This window comes from Chinchilla lanigera, unplaced genomic scaffold, assembly GCF_000276665.1.
Source record: "Chinchilla lanigera isolate Chin_1 unplaced genomic scaffold, ChiLan1.0 scaffold00036, whole genome shotgun sequence".
Lineage (NCBI taxonomy): Eukaryota > Metazoa > Chordata > Mammalia > Rodentia > Chinchillidae > Chinchilla > Chinchilla lanigera.
The window spans coordinates 6,498,727-6,521,104 of record NW_004955437.1 but is presented as its reverse complement, the minus strand read 5'-3'; the positions used below and the strand labels follow the sequence as shown (position 1 = coordinate 6,521,104).

General features: G+C 42.5%; 1 protein-coding gene across 3 annotated transcripts in view; it reads left to right on the top strand.

Annotated features, from left to right (window-relative positions):
- Positions 1-22,378, top strand: part of Kif6 (kinesin family member 6) — a gene marked incomplete at its 5' end in the record, with an annotated part of 243,879 nt that overhangs the window by 76,092 nt on the left and 145,409 nt on the right. For all 3 annotated transcript variants that reach the window (XM_013517004.1, XM_013517005.1, XM_013517003.1), the window contains 1 exon segment: positions 21,835-21,940. In XM_013517004.1, coding sequence (XP_013372458.1) covers positions 21,835-21,940 — 106 coding nt within the window.

Here is a 22,378-nt window from a genome sequence, read left to right as displayed (position 1 = left end):
TCCCGGGGACAAAGCATCTGACATAAACATCTTAAAGGAGGAAGGTTTATTTTCAGGTCACGATTTCAGAGGTGTCAGTCCGTGGTCAGGTGGGTCCAAGGCAGAAACATCACAGCAGAGGAAGCTGCTCCCTTCATGGCAGCCAAACGCAGAGACCAGGAAGATCTCTAGGGAGGGGAAGGAGCTGGGGACAAGGGTGCACTTTCCAGGATGCGCCTCCTCCCCCCGGGCCCTGCCTCCTGACAGTGTACTCAACCATGAGTTCTTCAGTTCTCCAATCCACTGATGAGTTGAGCTCCCCCACGATCCAATCACATTCCGGAAGCCCCAGCTCGAAGCACAAGAGCCTTTCCCTGGACATTTTTGATCCAAACCATAACATGCCTGTCTTGGTTACTTTTCTCTCGTTGCTGAGACAAAATATCCAACGCCCAAAATGAAGGAAGGAAACGTTTATTTAGCTCACAGTTTGTGGAGGTTGCAGTCCATACTTGCCTTGCTCCCAGGCAGAAGATAGCAATAGCAACGCAACAAGAGCAAGGGGGGGAATGGCAGCCCAACAGCAAAGCAGCCAGAGCAAAAGGGAGAAATGGTGGCAAGCAGCTTCTTTCCCTGCCTTACATTGTAAACAGGCTACACCCATCTAAGGGGCGTGTAGCACTCACAGAATCTCCATGCCCTCCTCTTCCACAGGCTCAGGATGTACACAAAGTAAGCACCCTGGCTCCCTGCTGAGTCACTTAGCCAAACCTCTAGACTCCCCAAGTTGACACAATGTATCAACCATAACAATGCCATTGTGAGGAATACAAAGGTCATTCATTCTCAGAACACAATGCTTGGCCCATGGCTATTCCCTCAGGGTTAGCTAATACTGTTTTTATTTCTCTGTGATTCCTTGGTGCGATTTTTATTTTTGCTGAGAAACCCACTTCACTAACATTTTGTCACTAGCAACAGAGAAGTTGCCCTCTGCCCCCTTCAGCGACCCCATGTTTTAATGCCTTTCTTCCAAATTTGCATGCACGCAGGCATGCACACAGGGATAAGAAATACCAGAAGAAAAAACATGCAAGTATTACTAGAATTATAAGTGACTTTTGTCTTAGCTCTTTTGTTTGGCTGTATTTCCTAAAACCTCTACAGAAAAATATAGGTTATCTTTAAGAGAATTAACATCATTTGCCAATTATATACCTCCAAGTGACTAAATAATATTGTTTGACTAATGAACAGGGGGGAAAAAATGCCCTATTTTGTTAACTCTAATCTTACATTAAACTTCATAGCTACATTAAAAACAAATATTCTTCTTGGCATATAGCAAATTATTACACAACATGCATAGTTGATTCTGAGATCTAAATTACATCTGCTTCTGGAATGTTAGCTTTAAATTATTTTCATAGTTAATATTTGTGTTATTTTGTGTGTTTGCCCTGTAGTGTCATCTATTTTTAATCAGTCATCTCAGAATGTTGCTTTTCTTATATACTTGATGTAAGGCCGAAGACCTAAAAGACTAAAATAAAGCAAAAACTATAAATTGCCAGAATGGAATGTTCATAAAATGCTTCCAAATTGGAACTATTTGCTTTGCATCTCAATGTCCACTTCCTTAACCATAACAGAATTCCACATACTCTCTGGATAAGAAAAACTGGCCAAAATTCAAAAATAAAGTAGCAGCCTGAATCATAAAGACAACTGATGCATAAACTTTATATTCCTACTTAAACGGAAATGGCAAATTTCTTTAAAAATCTTTGCAAAAATGTATATGTAGATTTATACAAGGTAATAGGCCTAAGAAGATAAGTCAAACGTACTCACTGCAAAAATTCTAAAAACACAGACAGCCACAAAGAAGAAGACATGTCCATGCCCATATCTGAGTGAATGGGAAACGTGCCGGGGGCAAATCACAGACTTTTTATTCGACAGTGATGTTGGTGAAGACTTTTTCTCCTGACGGCTTTCCAAGGGGCTGATAAATGTTATATCCAATTTTGAGACGTGGAGTCCAAGTCTCTGTTCCTTCTCCCGCCGTCTTCTTCAGGATTCCCGCCAGCTGGAATTCTCTGCCTCTCTCTGCATGCATACTTTATTTTTTTAATACCTTAATGCTTCTCTCAGGTACTGCCCAGTTGTTTTTATTTTGGACTCTCTGTTCCTTCTTTCGGATGTTGGACATGTCAGCAAAACCTTCTGTTTTCCATTTTCTGAATTTAGCTTTTCAACATCTGCATAATGGTTGTACTAAAACTACTCAAACATACTATAAAATTGTTAGGGAACACCGCAAAATCTTATAAATGGGCAAGATGAATTGAGTTGATTTGTTGTTCTGCAAAAGATTTTATTTGTTCACTTGGGTTTTGTTTGTTTGAGGTAGGGGTGGTGCTAACTTTTTGCATAAATTAAGAGCCTAACTTCTTTATATATCTTCTAATTTATCTAATTTGCTTACAAATCTGTGGGCTAAGTAGAGTTCAGAAGGAAGTTAGTCTTAGCTTCACCCCCTGAGGCTTGTGAGAGGAGGTGTTGAAGATTGCTTCTTTTATTTGATTCCCTGGCCTGGCTTCCCCTGAAGATAAGAGACCTCAGTCTATCCCAGGACCTTCACCATCATTCTGAGTGAATATTAATAGCTCTTTGCACTACACTAGAAGGTGCCAAAGCAACAGAAGAAACGTAAAGCTTGGTACCTCCCCAGATGGTACTCTATGAGGAGCCTGGTCTCTGCTTTTGAAGAAACAAATAAAAGATGAAGACAAGGATGGGGATATAGCTCAGCGGCACAAGCGCCTGCCTGGCAAGTGCGAGGTCCCAAGTTTAATTCCTGGCACCAATAAAAAATTAAAAAATAAAAAGATGAAGACAAGTAATGACCAGGTACAAAATGGGCAGTAAAGACCAGGAGTGTAAAGAAAGTAATGTAAGAAAGATTAATTACTTACCAAAAAAACTGTCTGTATAGATCATTTTTTAGATAAAATTGAATAACCTGATTCAAGATGTGTCCATTTACAATGTCAGTAGATATCTACAGACCTCCAAACTGCTCCCAAGCCTGGGTTTAGTGAAAACACTGCTCGTTTTTCAACTTTTCTGTACTGTATAGATACCTGTCTCTCTGATACTAAGGTACAGATCTGAGACCTTGGGAGAAAATCCAAAGTTTTAAAAAATCATTGTTATTAAAGAACTCTAGTGCAGGACATATGCACTGTGCTGATTAAGTTAATGATGCCTTGAAAATAGAACAAAAGATAATTTATGTTAGTCACTAGACTGTGAGATGGTATTATCGTTGAATTAACCTAAGCATTGGGATAAATTCCACTTCTTTTAATTTAATACCTATTAGAAATGGCAGTTTGGCAGGCCCTTTAGCACTGCGGCAGCGAGGGACAGATGACATAGAACTCTCTCTGAATGCCATATCAGTCTGAGCTTACAACGTATATCCAACACAAGGCCCACCAAAAGAAAATGTAAGATGCTTCCATGAAAGTATCACTTCCTCTCCATTTCCAGCTAACGCAAGCCAAGCATCCATGCCCTTCTCATCTGGCATGCCCAGGCTATCCTCAGAAGCTGGGATTTATTGCCTGCCATTTCATCCTATAGACAAAAGTCAAGCACCTCCTGAGACCACCCAGGGATAGGCTTGCAGCCCACCCTGATTGGCCTAGTGAATACTCTGCGCTTGCTCCGGCAGTCCAGGGCCGAGACACTGCGCTCAAGGATAACCTGAGCAGGGTATTTTTCTACTCTCTTTCTCTTGGTTTTCATCCTTACTCCCGTCCTGCTGACCTTATTTCCCTAGTGGTTCCCTTTGTGTCTGTCACTAGCTGAGCACTTTTATGACTTTTGTCATCCTCAAAAATTTGTCATCGTCATCGTCAACGTCAAGGTAGGTAGTACTGACCGCCGTATCCACAGCTTTCTGGAGAAGTCAGATTTCCCCTTCTTTCTCATACGTTTTCCAACTGCTCTCCTCCACGGTGTGTTTTATAGATCAACTAGCATGTGCTGGGCAGAGCACAGGACTGTGTACTCACCTCTCTTTCTAATCAGAAACCTCTACTTGGGCTTCGCATTAACACATTTCCTCTTCCATCTGCAGCTGCCTTGTCCTGTGTTCCCTGTCTAGTAGCCAAAACTCTGCCTGTAACAAGAGCTGCTAATTATCAGAGAAACACAAATTAAAATAAGATGGAACTTTTTGCAGTTCTCATTGGTCAAAACAAAGATGATGGTATCCTGTGTTATGGGTATAGGTGGTAGAGTAGACAGAGCTAGTGAAGTTTGTTCCTGGGACCTGGGAAAAGCCATGGAAGAATTTTAGCCTGTTCCTCTTGGCTGGACAGCCCCGGAAAACATTTTTACAAGCTGTTTTTATAGGTTTGTTTTTAGGCCCAGTAATTTTACACTTAGAAATTTGTCCTTAAGGACACATGTACAAAGCTATATGGGCAATAATACTTATCACAACACCATTTATAATGGGAAATTGAGTCTTGCTGCATTTAATGGGGTCTCATTCATCTCCCTGGAGACATGTCCAAACTATATTGTTAGTTTTATAAAACAGTATTATGGTATGCTCTCACTGTTGTAATAAAAGATACATATATGAGCATATCATATATTTGTATATATGCTTACAAATAAGTCTGGAAAGTGAATATCAAAATTTCACAGTACTAGCCAGGCATGGTGGTGCACGCCTGTAATCCCAGCACTCAGGAGGCTGAGGCAGGAGGATCATTGCGAGTTCGAGACCAGCCTGGGCTCCAAAGTGAGCTCAATGCCAGCCTGAACTGCATAGCAAGACCTTGTCTCAAAAAGACCAAAAAAAAAAAAAAAATTTCACAGTACTATTCTGGGACCCAGGATGGATTCTTTTCTCATCTGCATATTCTAATCTGTTTGCATTGGGAATCTATTGATATATGATCAAATAAAATAAAGCTAGTTAAAAATATTTGAAAGTTATTAAAATGAACTATTCTCTACCCCATAACATTTTGCATAAGTTATAATGAAATAACTCAGCAAAGAGGTAGTGATTATCATAGTAATAATGCCGTTTATTCAGCATTTGCCAATAGGCATTACATTCAAAGTTTTATAGATAGATAGCTAGGTAGATAGACAGATACATAGATAGATAGTCTAAAAATTTTTCACAGTAATATTCAGCCATTGCAGTTGGAATCTTGTTTTGTCTGTGTCCAGACTCCTCTTTTCTGGCCCTTGAGCCATAAAGATGTGAGGTTTATAGTGGCAACTCAAGCATAAGTCCTGCTTCTAAGCCATGTTCTCGAAATGTCACAATTTTTCTGTGCTGATCAGTATCAGAAACTAAGTCCTGTCTGGCATTCTGAGTTTTCTTCGCTGTCATTCCTTCTTGCTGTATTATGCAGAAATGATCTTTCTGGGATGTCTAATAGGAGGCAAGGAAAGGCCTCGTATCTGCCCCCTGATGGGAAAGGTATCCTTTTCCTCTAAGGGATAAAGTAAATATCCACCCACTGCCTTTGGCTTGTTTTGTGCGTGTGTTAGAAGTATACGAACCCGTGCTTGATTTAATATCAAATAGTTTATGTTGAAGTGGCCACAGCTGATAAAACCCAAGGGTTCATGCCAATAATGAAATTCCTCACAGTTCAAGTAATCATGGGGCCACTAACCTATGAAGTATGTGCCCAAAACACAGAGATAGAACCTAACTTTCCTGTTAGTCACCCTTTGAGTCAAACAACTGACTTCCCCCACGTTTTGTCCCTTTATTCTTCACTGTCATCAGCCACAGAGGAAAACACTTCGCGTTTTGGTCAGTCTCACTTACGCAAATACATTCTGACCTGGCCTTCGCGGAAGATGTCCCACAGCTAGAAGCTCAGACAGCTGCTGAGGAACCCTGGGTCATCTCATGCGGAGCCTGGTAAACCCAGGACACGAATTCCCCTTCAGGAACTCCCCAGGGGGCATTCTTCTGCCTATGGCTTCCCCAGCCTCTTCCCTGGGTGCTGCACAGAACTTTCTTCCTCAGCCGAGCTGGGCTTTGAACTTCCAAAGTATCATGTTTCCTCACTGCGTTAGGAAAGCAAAGATTACAGTATCTGTTTCTAAAAGATTTGAGTTTGATATTGTAGCATCCTGAGTGTTTATTTCTTTACAAACACTTAATGACTTAAATTCATTTTTATAACTGTTCCTTGCAAATAATGGCTGGGTTTATAATAGTCTCGTGTGTGGAATTCATACGGACTGCTGGGGCAGGTAGTTTTTCTTCCCTGTCTGGACCCGCCCTGTCTCTGACCCATGTAGCCCCTGTGCACTCACACTGGCCATGCTTTCTGGTTTGACTGCAGACCTTACTTTCATGGTAGGGAGAGATTATCTGCTCCATCCACCAGTGCCCACGATCAGCCTTTTACAGTGCAGAAGCAGTTGCACAACTTCAAGGGTGTAGCAATACTATTCTCATTGCCTTAGCTATTTCTATTTCTGTGTGCTCAAATCCGTCCAAAGCAGGAAATTCTAGAAGACCTGATTTGAATCAGAAAATGATCAGCCAATGACTTCTGCCAAAATGCCCCTTAAAAAGCTGCCTCCTCAGGCCACCACATGTGTGCTAAACAAAACGAGGCTGCGCTGGCAGGGTAGAGGTGACAGAGGGGAGTCACGGACAGTCACTGGCTCTAGATAGTTTCAGCTTGTAAGGGAAACAAGGATGTGAATGTCTGCAATATGGGGTAAAAATTATACCTCTTGCAGGAGAAGTGCTAGGGCAATTGGAGGGGACAGAAATTACATTATTGGAGGGGAAGAATAGGGATGACTCTTAGCAGATCCATGAGCCAAGACAAGATTTAGAAAAGCAAAGCTGACTCAGGGAGCATTTCAGTTAGAGGGTTCAATCTGACCAACGCTGTGTGTCTGGTTTCCTTATTTTAAAGATACGTAAACAGATCCAGAGAAGTGATGTGAATTGCAAAGATTTCTACCAGGTTGGATGCTTGCCTGAGAAAATCAGTCTTCACAAATTGTAGCCCCCTAAGGGCTCTAAACAGTTTTATAACTCTCTGAATTATTAGCTTCAAAACCAATCGAAAAGGTAGTGCATTATTCGTGTGGAACCATTTAGATGCTGTAGGCAGTGCTTGGAGTACTTTTTCTTCTCTTAGAAAAGCATGGTAACATTGGACCTAGCTTCAAATTTATTACCAGTGAATGACTTATTAACTAGCAGAAGTTGCTGAAGCCCTCCATGTGCCAGACCTGTGCACCCCAGCTGCGAGCGCCCACATGTCAGCCTAGAGCTAGAAGCCTGAAGACTTTCTGGCTTTCGGCTTACAGAGGCCAGATTTAGCAAATAAAAATGCAGGGTGACCATTTGAATTTCATATAAACCACATATAATTTTTTAGCTTAAATATGTCTGACGCAATATTTGAATGGCTATTTCAGCTTTGTTTTCAATGCCTAAAGTTTTATTTTATTTGCATAATTTCCATAAATTTCTTTGGTTTAAAAACAGTACTGTAGTTATAACTTTTTTTATTTTTCTTTTTTGAGACAGGGTCTCCCTGTGCAGTTCAGGCTGGCCTTGAGCTCACTTTGTAGCCCAGGCTGGTCTCGAACTTGCAACGATTCTCCTGCCTCAGCCTCCCGAGTGCTGGGATTATAGGCGTGCGCCACCACGCCCAGCTTATAACTTTTTTAAAAAAAAAAGAGTACCATTAAACACTACCTCAAAGATTTTTTTATAAGAGTCCAGGGGAAATTAAGATGAATAAAGCTGGATATTTTATTCATCTTTATACACCCGACATCCAAGTAATGATGGAGAGTCAATAAATGCTCTCTGAATAAATGTAAAAAACGAATGACGTAGAACATTTGTGACTTTTATTCTCTGTCTTCTTAGAATCTCCCTTTATGCAATGACACATTTAAGCCTTAAATGCAGTTCTTTTCTAACATGTCTCAGTGATAGAGAGTTGAAAAACATCTGTGCCGTGATCTGCATTTATCAAATAGTTAATTTACACCTTACGGAAAGGCCCCCAATGTCAGGTAATCATTAAAGACAACAACAACAGCAAAGTTGATGGATTATCTGCTAACATGGTCCTGATTCACATCTCTTGGCCCCTAGGCATGCTTCCCCAGTTCTCACAAAGGCTAGCTGTACAGCAGTAACTTCAACTTTTGTGGATTAAACATCAGAGGTCACTAATGGCTAATGCACCTCTCTTTCGTTTGTATAAGAAATCAGATCTCTGAAATCATTCATGAGATATAATTCACTACAGATGAAGTTTCTCTACTTCGGTACAAAGTGTTTTTGGTCTTGACACTACACTTTGAAGATATTAAAACCCAAACTAAAAGCATGGCCTACAGCTTGTATTAATTATCCTTGGGTAGTTTGTGGAAGCATTTGCGTTCTTAAGAAATAGTCATCTAATATGATTAAAAAGGCCTGTCTCCATCTCAGTTCTGTGTCTGCATTCTAATGATTATTTTATTCTCAAAAATTTTAAGGCCTTTAGATTCTAATAGGCTAAATGAATGAATATTGAATGCAGATAATAAAATAAAGAAGGACGAGGCGTGAATGGCCGTTGCATTTATTGGATTATGGCTGATGTATTGGATTCTTTTGGCCTAGCTAGCTCTTTCATCAAAAGTCCAAGTGCTTGCTTCTAAATTAAAAAGTCTTGAGTGTGAAATCACGTACACACTGTCCCATTCCTCTCCCTATTAAATGCTTTCTCAATGTTAATGCCCTTTGCTGATTGGAAATTCTTTAAAAGAAAGAATGAGACCCCTCATCGCATCTGAGAATGTGTACATTTCTCTCTTGCTTTGCCCATAACCTTTCTACAGCGCAGGTTTGCACATACGTGGAGCTAGATATTTTTTAAGACTTCCTGAAACAAACATTTGTTCTAATTACAGTTTTATATAGGTTCTGCCACTTGAAGAAGGCCCACAGTGTGGAAATGTGTACTTGGGGAAATAATAAATCACAGCAATACCTAACACCTGGTCCCTGGTAGCCTGCACAAAGGAAGGCACAGCCACCAGCCACTGCAAGCAGACCCATAAAAACACAAATTAGATCATCTCAGCTGATCAGACCCATCTGGACACAACGGAAAGAACAGCTTTGGGTTTCCACTGTGGATTTCACTTCAAGAACTCAAAAGCAAAGAAGGGGGATCCTTCTCCTGGAGCACTATCTGGAGGAAAAGGAACCTTGAGTAGTTATGAATTCAGTTTTTAAAATGTGTGTATTAGTTTGGGAGGGGGTACACACCTGTAATCCCAGAATTTGGGAGGCTGAGACAGGAAGATGGCTGCAAATTCAAGGGCTCCATAGTGAGCTCAAGGTTGGCCCGAACTAGAGTGAAAGCCTGTCTCGTGAAAGAAACAAACAAAATTATGCATTGTATTTGTCAAATTTGCCCTGAAAATCGTAGGGTGTTTGTTCATTTGTTTTGCAAACAGTTCATATTCCTTATGCAGAAGTGATAACAGAGCAGTGAAAATAGAAATGATAGAAACCACTTGCAGTTCTGCCATGCAGAGATAATAGGTATTATGATCTGGTTTCACCCTGCAGAGTTTTCAGCAAGTATAAACACATATGACTCAGACTTGACTTGCTCTTCTTCACCTGTGTTTTTCATTTGATTGTGACATCTTCTATATCAGTATACATGGATCTCTCCAGTAGCGTTTCTGTGGGATCCCCTGGCTTATACCCTCTCGCCGTTGCTAAGATGCAGTACTAGACACCCACGGCTTAAAGGTGGGGAGGTTTATTTTGGCTGGCGGTTTCAGTCCAGCGTTAGTGGCCTCCAAGGCAGAAACAGCCTAGCTAAAGGGCCTAAGTAGAGGAGAGGTGCTCATGCCATGCCAGCCGGGAGGCAGAGAGACAGGGGAGGAGCTGGAGGGAGCTCTACCCTTCAGGTCACACTCCCAGGGCCCCACTTCTTGGGACCAGACCGTACTCCTAACCGAAAGTCAGCCGCAGCACCCACTAATCCAGTTGCTTTCCAGAAGCCTTACCTCTGAATACAGGAGGCTTTGGGGAGACCATCTAAATCTGAACTATAACAGTCACAGATAGACGTTTGGGGACTTTTGTCCCCCTCCACCTAAATATTATACACAAACTTGTGTGGATTGTATGGATATGTTTTCTTTCTGAAAAATTGCATTACGAACTTTACTTTAAATTTTATTGATAGATCTATTAAGATTGTAGTTTTGCATCTTCCCATTCAGGAGTATGATAAGACTCCCAATCTATTTTTATCCTCTTTATTCACTCTCTAAATTTGTACTTTTCTTATGCAAGGTAAGATCAAAAATATAGAGAATATTTAAATATTTTAAATATCACTACAGTAAGATTCACATTGCCATTTATACCCTCACAATACTCTCCCTTGCTTTAAACACACTCACCCCATTGTTACTGCCACTTTCTGAAGCAGTTCTGGAAGTGTTCTTTCATGAGGGTCTTTATCAGATATAATCAAAAACACTGCTACCGCACGCCATCCAACAGAAGGGCAGGCTCAGGAAAATGTTACAGTACGTCTGTCCTCGCCCATCATATTCAACAGATCTGGCACCAGGAGACTTCTCCTTCTTCCCCAAAGTCAAAATGGCCATGAAAAGTAAACATTTAGAATTGATTCAGGACACTGAGGCAGTTGGAACAGCACAACTAAACATATTTATGAAAAATCGCATCCAGAATTGCTGCAGAAAGCAGCAAACACCATGGGATCTGTGTGTTTGAAGCGAGAGGGAATATTTTGAGGGGGGCTCATGGAAATGTGTCTTTGTAATAGTATTTTTACTATGTAAACATTCACTTTATTTTGATTATGCTTTGTGTAGCTTCATTGTTTTGACAATTTAATGGTAATTTTCTTTAAATATTTAATTTATTAAGTTTTTAATATTCTTTATTATTATCTTATTGCCTCTTTTGGATCTGTCTTTACCATGTAAACTCATCTCAATTTAATGTAGAACTCAATGATAATGAATTATTCAATTTAAATAAATTTTGCTTTATATTTATTATGTGAGCACATTTCCAAAGAGCTATGTACTTTTTCCCATATGACAGAACAGAATAATGTGTTATCAAGTGGAAATTTACCCACAAGGATTTACTGTGTATTTATATAACAAAATCTTTTTAGCCTGTCTTTTGAAACTTTTACATTTTCTACCTAATTAAATATATGTGCACGTGTGTATATAAATATGTGCTACATAGGTAAGACTGTTACTTAACATTTTTGCTAAAGAAATCAAGTGAGAAACTTTTATTTCTAAACTTTAATGTTGTCTACAAATTTAATTTCATAAGACAAACTATAGAAAAAGAGTTCAGAGATTTAGAACAAGGAGAGGGGACAAAGCTGCTAGTACTCCTTCTAGGATGGACGGTCAGGGGATGCAGGGAAACTTTAACCATGGACACGGAGCTCGGGTAGAGTCAACCCATCTCTACTCGGCTCTTAGTCTCCCAGATTTCCCAGGAAGCTTCCTTCCCTTCCCATGGTGCTCTCTGGTTGTATCTGTCCAAGGCCTGGCTTTCCCTCCAGCCCCTTCCCACTCCGTTCTCCACCTTCCCATCCTTATTCTGCCCCCTCCTTATGCTCCCCTGACTTCATCTCTGCACTGGTGCCACTGCCCTAGCCAGAGACTCTGGGGGCTCTTCTGCATGTTTCTCCAGTCTTTCCCCAGCCGGCTTTCTCCCTGCTGCGTTCTTTTCCAAGCTGTTCCCACCCTTTAACTTCCCTTTCAATGTCTGCCAGAATGACGGAGGCCTTTTCTACTGTTTACTGTCGCTGCTTCTTCCAGCCACCAGCTAACTCGCTTCCCGATCTCCCTCCCCCTCAACACTCCTCGCACTCCTGAAGCGGAGTCCTCATGCATATGGATTTATGTAGATAAGTGGGATCGTGTTCACGTAGCATTTGCCTATGGCAAACGTGGGGTTCAAAGATACATGTAGAATTTAAAATGGGAGTTACTAATCTATCGGCTGATTAATTTATATTATTTTAATTTCTTCTTTTAGCCTTGAGCATTGTCTTTATTTGTTTGGACACCATATAAATAATACAATTTCCTTTTGCTGCAAAAGCATAATAATAATCTTTATCTAGGAATCCATTTGGTACTTTACATCTTCCTGAATCTGCAGAGAGCTCTAAGTGAGGGTAAAAGAATAAATGGAAAGGAATTGGGGGGATCTACAGGGCAGTGGGAGGTTGGTTAGTCCTGATGGACTGACCCACCCAGAACCCAAGCTGGAGACCTCTGTTCCTCTCCTAGCCCCCCAACTGCCACCACACCAGTATGCAGGGCTAAGGGCCCAGTAGAGGGGTGCACACGAGGGGGGTCAGTGGCGGGTTCTTCATCCTTTGCCCGCAGGTAGCAGCTAGGCCTGGGTCTGGGAGGGTTCTGAGAGACAGGAGGTGGGGAAGGTGCTGGAAAAGGAGGGGGTCGCTGGAGGTGAGGCTGAGCCGCTGTCCCCCGTTTCCCTGGCACCGCACAGCCCTCATGAGGAGTGGGAGGTGCCGCCGGAGCTGGGCAGCGAGAGAAGCCTGCAGAAGCCTGGGCTCCCAACCGTGTACGTTAGGGATGCTCCAGGCAGCTCCCAGGATGGACAGTGCGTGTCCCAGCCGCACAGAGCATGTCCCCGTGAGCCAGAGGTTGAGAGCAGGCCCATCAAAGAGGTCACAGACACCCTCTCTCACCCAGGCCACTAGTATAATCCTGATCTCTGGGGAGGAGAAAAATACAGAGGAGGGGGATAGAGCTCATAAGGATATCAGCTCCTCCAGCAGCTCTGAGCTGAGGCATTCATCTAGGGCACAGAGAGGAGCAGCTCTTTGGGACTCCCCAAAAATGCCCATGGGGCCACCAGGATGGGCTCAAAGAGGACAGAAAGGTTGATGAACCATTGCTCTTGTTGCTTCTGCTGCCCTGGTGGCAGGAAACTGCAGCGGCCGGCTGTCCAGTGCTGCCGGGCCAGCAGTGGGGTTGGACTCACCGCTGTGCAGTGGAGCCATCAGGGCCAGGGTATAAGTGATCAGCTGGGGACTGCTGGGGCCTGAGGCTTCCTGGAGGTACAGAGACAGCAGGTGGTCCTTGGAGGGCAGCAGCCCAGACGGTGAGCTCCATCTCTCCTTGCTCACCAGCAGCACCTTGATGGAGTCTGTCCCTTTCCACGGGAAGCTGGTACTTGGGCCCACTGCAGCCTTCAGCACCTGCAAGTTGGTACACAGCGGGCCTGGCCGGCCAGGAGGGACCTCCAGGAAGCACCTGCAGAAGTCCCCGTAAATCACATGCTGGGTGCTCTGATGGGCCAGTCCCGTTCTTGCTGCCGCTGCTGTGGCTCCTGGAGCTCAGTCAGTTTGTCCGAGTGTTCCAGGCACTGCTGCCAGGCCCCATGCATTTTCTCCCCAGCTAGTACCATCTAGCACACTGGTGGTGTACATCTGTGCTTCTGGCACACAGCTTGAGGTCAAGCATACTGGGCGTGGCCTCTTGCAGAAGTGACAGGGACATGGTGGTGAGAAGTCCCAGGCTCTTTTGCTGGCTTGGGGCCCAGGCCTCACCACCATGCCCACCTACCACCTCTCATGAGACAGGCCCCTATTTTCATCCTACTTCCTTTTGTTCTAAACCACTGAGCTGGAGCCAGACATGGTGGTGCATGCCTATAATCCCAGCACTCAGGAGGCTGAGGCAAGAGGATCGTTGCAAGTTCCAGACCAGCCTGGGCTATAAAGTGAGCACAAGGCCAGCATAAACTGCATAGCAAGACCCTGACTCAAAAAAAAAAAAACTAAGCCACTGAGGCTTGCTGTGCCTACTGAAGTTAAGATGTTTCATTCTCCAAGATAGATATGAATATACACTTTTAAGTAAATTAGATACATGAAAATTCGGATTAGCAAAACAAAATTAATTTTTATAACTTTCTAAAACCTTCATCACTATATTTTTAAAAAGTTTGTAAAATATGTCTTTAAAGCTGTCTTAGTTTGTTTAAAAATTACTTCACAATACTGTTTGAAAATTGCATAAATGGAAGCACATTTATGTATATTTATGTCTAAGCACCTTGCTACAAACAGGCCATATCTTCATTATTCCAGAGGCAACCCAGTCTGGATTTTAATTCTGGTTTTCCACGTTTGCTATTTCAAATCACTACTCATCTCAAGAAGCTGTGCATCTCTGCATTTAAGGTGCTTTTGTGGAAGTGAAAGAAATACGCCTTACTAAGATAAATCTCGAAGGAAAACTCTGCATAGGAATTTGCTCTACATCACCAAAACCTTGAACTTCCTGGCCCCCTAATGTTATTGAAAGGAGTTTATTCCAGCAGAGTGCCTGACATTAAACTTCGTCCCTTGCACACAAGGAGGGTCTATGTCTGTCACTTACTGCTTAGGGTCAAGGGGCATACTGTGTCCGTATGACTTGTCACAAAGCAGCGACTTCTAAAAGGAAAACGTCTTCAAGTAACCACCTTTCAGTCAATTTGGCATGGTTCTTTCAGCAGAATCTAACAAAAAACAAGCATGGAGCTAATGACCTCAAAAAGTATTTGAGTGGTTTCCCTCGGTCATAGGCCCTGTTGGCACAATCCCAGCCTTCGGTTTTTCATGTCCTGTAGATCCTAATTAATCATAATTGTGAATTTATTGTTGTTATCTGAACTTGCCTTTTGTAAATGACGTGCTTTTCCAACACGGCGTGTCTTAAAGGGCCACATCCCATAAGAGAAGCCCATCTGTTTGCGAAGTTGAAATGCAGCCTTCCCTTGCTCCCCATTACCAGATCGCAGAGGTGCACCTCTGCTACAGCTTGTTGAAAACTCCTTTCTTAGAAATGGCAGGCGTGGAGTTCAGGTGATGGCTTCATTAACTTTGTTGCCTGCCTGTCGCTATGAGAAAAGTCTGCAGGCAAGTTTTGAATTGAAAATACACATTATGGCAGGAACTGTGGCAAGTGGAAGACAAGGTTCCAGACCGGGAGGTGTTTGGTATGAATGGAGAGGAGGGATTCCTGATGCAAAAGACCTGTTTTCAAACCTCTGCATTTTAGGTTCCTACCTCGTAATAATATGCAAGTTTCTTAACTGTCCTGAGCCGTCTCGTCCTCATCTGTAAAACAGGGCTAAGAATCCATGGGCTTTGGGTATCAGTGAATAGCCCAATATACGTGGAAGTGTCTGACTTCTAGAATGGATGTTCAATGAAAATAATAACAAAATAATTGGGAGAAAGTGGTTATAAAGAACCAGCCTTGATAGTCCCTTTAGTTCGTTGAAATAAGAGCACCTGGGTAAAGTCACTAGCCCAGTGCCCCTGGGCGAACAAACTAGGGATATGAGTTTCTCTCTCATTTAACATTTCAAGCTACTTCTTTCTTTGGTTTCCAGGGATGAAGAGATGTGGATCTATTCTTACGCATACGTTCCAACTGCCTTGGTGCAGCGCGTTTTAAACAGTAGCATACATGCAGATCCTTGGGGAGTGTTGTCAAGTGCGGGTTCTGGCCCAGCAGGTCTGGGATGGGGCCTGAGAATCTACATTTTACTCATAAGCGAAATAAATCAAACATACATGTGCAAGCACCGCATGGTTTCTCTAGTGTAAAGCCTGAAAGAGTTAATTTAAACTAGGAGATATGATAGACATTGTGAATTGATAGGAAAGCACTCATAGGTAAAGGATAACTGGAATATGGGAAAAGAGAAGGGAAAGAAGGAGAAAGTTTGTATATATGTATATGCAGGATAGTTAACACGGGTGTTCTACTGTCCTGTATTTCCTTGCTGAAAGAAACTGTCAGTGAGGCATTGGTTGATTAGCTTTGTATGTCTATATGTGTTTTCATGAGAAACTACATTGAAGATATCAATATGTAATACAATAAAAGGATTGTTAATTCCCTACCACTCTGTTTGTAACTCTGTAATGTCTGTACTGATCCTTTGCTATTTTGTAAAACGTTGTCGATCTGTTAGTATTTTCCTCCTTTTATTTCTAATTAAAAAAAAAAAAAGAAAGGACTTATCAGACTCCTAAAAAAAAAATAAAATAAAATAAAAGGCTCCCAGGGAGACAGGGATACAGACGGGTAGGAGGAATAGCTCCCAATGTAGGATTACAGTGGTTAATAACAATTAATTGAACATTTCAAAATAGCTGGTAGAGGGGATTCTGAATGTTCTCAACACGAAGAACTGATAAAATGTCTGAAGTGAGAGAGGTGTCAGTTTCCCCAATCTAATCACACACATTATACATGTGTGTTGAAATGAAACACTACACCCCATAAATACTACTATTCCTGTGCATCAATTTAAAAAAAATTAAATTGCAGAAATCCAGGAGGCAGGCCTAGTGTCCACTCTGGGAACAGCAAGGCCCCAACAAGCCAGGCATCCCCCTCTTTTCATGGTCTGGAGATGGTACAAGCCGGCCCATTTTACAGGTGAGAACACTGTGACCCAGCAAGGTTAGTGGATTAGTTAAGATCACTGGGCCCTATCCTGCAGCTAAATTTCTTAGCCTACCGAGACCAATTATTTTCAGTTAAGTAACTATTCTCCCATTCTTTGTATTTAGTTTTAGTCCTTGAAGCCATCATTACCAAGTTTGCTGTTATTTCTGTTACTATTTTCCAGTTCTTTTTCAGATCTTTGCTCATACAATGCATAACTGAAGTTTATTAGCATCCCCAGTACTCAGCACAGTCGGACACAACCCTTCCTCAGTGGGGCCATCTTTAATGGAGTACTTCTTGGTAGAGGTCCAGTAGATTTTGGTCCTCTTTGGTAAAACTAATACCACCTAAGTTTTTAAGTCAGAAGAATTATTTGCTAGCTCTTTGGAATGAGCTATCTATTTATTCCTCCCCCAAAACCACTGCGGAAACAGATGAGGTAATAACTGTGGGCTCGGGGATTCCAGGTGTTTCCATGGTTCTACCACAGAGCAGCCTGATCTCGTCCACTGTACTTTCTAGTTGTGTACTGGAGGACAAGGTCTCCTGCTTTGCACCCCCTTGCCTTGTTCTTCGGTAAACCCCCTGGAATAGCATGGTGCTGCTGGCCGGTCCTGTTCACTTTGCCTGGCTACAGAGCTGCCCTCCCACTCTCCAAAGCACAATCCCATAGGTGCCCCTGTGCTTTAGACCCAGCCAGGCTCCCCGCACCCAAGTTAGCTTTCCTCTTCTTACTGATTCATGCCCTGCTCCCCTTGGCCACCAACCGTCCCACAACCAGGACCAGAGAGACACAGCTTCCAGCCCTTTTCTAGAAGCTAATGCTGACAAGACCATGGCAAAGATATTTGAGATTAATGAGAACAGCTTCATCACAGCTAATATACACATGAAGAATTTATTTTAATCTTTAGGTGTGACATATCATTCAAATATTGCAGAAAAGTAAGTTTAGCTTGGATCACTCATCTCTCCTTACAAAGAGATGATAAATGTTTTGGAGCTAAAGGCAACTGGCCAGAAGTTTCAGGATTGCTGACCTACTCCCCTTCCACTCTTTTCCCCCTCTTTCTCCTGCCTGTCTCTCTTCCTACATTCTTTCACTCTTTCCTTTGTTTCTTTTTGTCTTCGTGTGTGTGTGTGTTCAAAGAGCACTTGCAGAATCCCTCAAAGGAAGTCATTGCTAATCTATCCGTGTATAACATGAGTACTTGTAATACCCTAGAGCATACCACTTCACCATCCTTTTAAATGATGACTTAGCTATGTACATCACCATGCTGTAATTTATCTAACTGATCTTCTAACATGGCAAATTGTGATTCTTTCCAACTTTTGTTGCTATTACAAGTCATGCTGGTCAAGGGTTAACATCTGTGCAACTGCTCCTCAGTTTTTCCCTGCTTGTTCATCTTCCTGTTTGTCTCCTCAGATAATTCTAGCTGGTGAGGGGCTGGGGATTTAGCTCAGCGGCAAAAACCGCCTGCCTGGCAAGCGCAAGGTCGTGAGTTCGGCTCCCGGTACCGGCGAAAAATCAAAACCAAAAAAAAAAAATTCTAGCTGGTGTGCCTTCTCCTCATAAAAGTACACTGCCCAGCATGATGGTTAAATAAATTTACTGCCTTGGCTATAGTATGATAAGCACTGTACCCCAAAAGTTAGATTCTAAAATCAACCAACCAAAGTTTGAACACCAGCTCTGTGGCTTGCTTCCCTTAGAACCTTGGACAGGCTATGTAACCCATCTGAGATTCATCTTCTTCATCTCTGATTTTGGATAATAACAATAGTATCTCATAGGATTTTCATAACGATTAAGGAAATGGGGTATGCAAATTTCATGGGAGTCTATCTAGTTCATGAGAAGCTTGCTCTGTATTTTAATTCATGCTATTAAACCTGTTTCCAAGGAAAATGCTACAGGCAGAACTTAGGTTTGTAACTGGTTTTGGCTTTGTCTTTATTTTTTGCCAGGAATATGGGGAGCAGAGAGGGGAGTACAGTGGTCTCAGAGGTGAAGCGCATATTAGGTAATGTGCTGAATCCTAATGTGTGGCCAGGCATCAGGGTGTGTAACCAAACTACCCACCCCAGCTGGCCGAGCTTCCTCCTTAGCAGTCAACTGGCTGGAGATAGAAAGCCCCCAGACATCTCACAGTGAGTTACCAGCACTCAGCCCGTCTGTGAGTCATCCACATGCGTGAGAACTCAATGCTTTGCCTTTATTTCTGCTTTACTCCAAGGGTTCCTTTCTCTTCTTTCTTTCTCCACTGAAAGCAGAGAAAAGGGAAGGTCTCCCATTGACTTGAGCTTTCCCTAGCTCAGCCTCCTGGTGCTCCCTTGGCTCCTCTGGAGCCTTCTCTGGGCACTCCCTGTCCTTGTCGGCGGGGTTCTGGCGGCAGGGCGGCCTGGCAGGACCGAGCAGGGACTGAGTATAAACTTGGGAACTATTTCAGGAGACAAGAAAAAGCAGGGAACTTGAGGTCATTTGTTCACTCTCAACTACTAAAAACTGAGTACATCAGAAATATCTGAATTAAGCGTTTTTGCTGCCTTTTAATTATTAGACCAAATCCTTGCTTGATAAGAAAATAACTTCAACAATAAATCACATTTGTGTGGAGGAAAGACCAGGCCTTTTCCTTATCTAGACAGCACTGTGGTGTCAAGTGCCGAGAGCAAAGGTACACATGGCAAAGTCCACCCTTAGATATATGAGGAGTCTAATCAAGTCCTAGGGTGAGTGAAGCAATCCCGTTCTTGTGCTTAGGAGCAGGCAGTTCTGACCCACTTCTTGGCTTTCGTCCCTGGCTGTCCTTTATCGAGCTGTTGCTGTGGGGGACGGGACCCTGCAGGGAGGACCAAAGCCCAGGGAGGGTGGGGACTGCCAGGGGCCACCCAGCAGATGCTCAGGCTTGGCTGTTAGGGAGCTTTAGCTCTTAGGGAGCTTTTCTGGGAGCCGAATTCCACTTCAGCCCTCCTGCAAGGACTGTTTCCTACATATATACTTTATGATCAAACTAGAAGTTACTTTCTAAAGTGGAAAAAAAAAACAAGAGGACAAAACTGATATAAAGAACAAGTGCTTCTACTTCAATATCATATGCTAGAAATCTTGTAGACACTGGAAACCGTGAAGTGCTTTCACTGCAAAGAAACCTAGAACTCATGGTGGTTTTCTTTTTGTACATAAAAAAAAAATTTTTTTTTTGAGGTGGAATCTCAATACACTGCCCAGGCCAAACTTGAAACTCCTGGGCTCAAGTGATTCTCCTGCCTCAGCCTCCTGAGTCACTGGGACTATAGGTGTGCGTTACCATGCCCGATTTTTAAAATTTCAGCATCTCTGCTAGGTATTCACGAAAAATACAAGCAAATAACATTACTGTTTCTGAAGCCTCATGAAGGTCGGGATTGTTGATCCAGACCTCCTCATGGGTCACAGAGGAAAGTAACAGCTATGCATGCCGCCCCCAGGTCTCTTGCGAGAGACACTGAACATCCAGTATGGGCTGTTATAGAGTCGTTAAAAAATGAAACAGCCCTACTGTGTATGTTATGAAAGGTGATCATGGCAGACTCTTTAGAAAAATAATGATGCAACTTTATTCAAAGTATGATCTCGTTTTCGCAAACATAATCTACATGTAAATATATTACGTATAAGCAGCCTTCATTAAATGCTAGATGAACACATTACCTCTGTGAACTGTAGATTTCCCGAGGCAGTAAGATCAAATAAAGTGGGAATGGCGACAGGGAAATAAGCAGAAGAGTTTTTACTTTTTAAATCATTCACCTCTGCATTGTTTGGGATCTTGGCCCTGAATACATATTTTAATAATATTTCATACAAAAGTATATTTTTAATCTTTGTATCAGAAATGAATTTCTCCAGGTATCTGGTGATTTGAAACTCTATTCCACACACAAACAGAAAATGCCAATAAGCAAATCGTACAAATGACAAGTAGCGCTCTACCAGAAGAAACTCTCAGAATTGTAAAGTGCTTCACACTTACAAATGTCAGCTGTCATGTATTACGGATTACAAGAAAGATAAAATCGAAATCCAAGGCTGCTCTGCGTTAGAAATCATTCTCTGTTGTTGAGTGATAGTACAAGTGGAAGGAAAATAAGGATAGTTTTTAAAGCAGCTAAAAGTACGCAAATCTTTTCATCATAATGCTAGAGAGCGACACCGCGGCTGTGTTGTAAAACCCAGTGTCAGCGCCGCCCTTGGGCTTCCTTATTAAGAGTGCGAGCTTTACACAGGGGGCTGATTTCCGTGAAAATGAATCTGTTGGCTAATGAACAGGATGACTCATGTTTGTCCTGAGAAGCAAATGTGGACAGGGACACAGGCAAATCATAGCCAAGCCTGGCCACAGGATGCTTACAGTCCCGGGAGGTGGTTCAGGAGCAAGGCACAGACTAAACCAGGATTTTGGAACGCAGCGCTTGGGTGGCCTCTCCAAAGAGAGGTGTTCTGTGTTCTGCTTTGTTCTAGAATCGGAAAATCATTGAAAGCAAATGAGAGAGAGCCTCAGTGCAGAGAGGAGAGAAGAGGCCACCGAGAGAGAAGAGGCGTGATTTCTGAGGGCAGCCCTGGGCGTAGAAGGATCCTGTCTGGGGTACAGGAAAGAGGGAAGAGGGCCTGAGGGCAGGCAGCAAAGGGACGACAGGAAGCCGCTTGTGCCTGTGAGTCCCTCATTCTGGAAAGAAGCGGCTTTCCTGATAGATACAGAAAGAGGGGTGGGGCCTGGGGTAATTGAAAGATTGGGAACAACCGCTGTGAAGACCTTAAAATCAACCAGGAAAGCGGAGAAGGATGGTTGGGGATGAGTAAAGCAGTACTGAAGTGGCAGAATGGCATGAATTTTTAATAAAACTAACAATAAATATGTCTCATCATTTTCTCCATCGGTGTGACAGCCAGGCGCAACGGCAAAGAAAGTCCAGTTGGCTAGAACAGGCGGATGTAGAATGAGTGTAGAAATCAAATGATTCTTAAAATGAACGCTTCCTATGAAAAGTCATTGGAAACGAGTCAAGTGATTGCACCCTTGTGTATTTCACTTGATAAAATATTTTCCCCTTAATTCTTAGAGTCCAATCGGATAACAGTATTTCTGTGAAGAAGTGGGAGCTGTACTCTGTCCACTGTCAAACAACCAAGAAACACCAGTAGGATTACCAAAGTTTCCTGCTCAGAGTTGCTTCTCGTGCATTTTGTATTTTCAGGCTGGAAAAACTCATAACATCCTTTTTGGAAGACCAGGATCCAGAGAGTAGACTAGAGGTTGGCGCAGATATGCGTAAAATTCATCACTGCTTTCACCATTTAAAGGTAAATGTAAATGTTTCCTCCCACAGAAGCCATTTCCTGCCATGCTCAAACTGCAATAAAAACCTTTCTAGTTGACCAACCCTTGAAAAGTTCGCATCCAGCTTCACACATCCAGAAAATGATGTGAGCTTTGAACCAATGCTACAATTATCACTTTCTTCCAAGTGCGCATCTGACTTGTCAATAAATAGCCTCAGACCATGGCTTTTAATTCTCTTGCCAGGAACCTTTACCTTCCACACAGAATAGTTCCACGTTCAAACAGCAAGATCAAGAGAAGTGTGACCTACATTGTAAACACAATTTTGATTCATTCTTCCAATTCTCTGCCTTAGTTTTTACCTTTTTTTTTTTTTTTTTTTTTTTTTTTTGGTTTTGTTCCGTGATTGTGAACTTATCTCACGACCTTGCGCTTGCCAGGCAGGCGCTTTTGCCGCT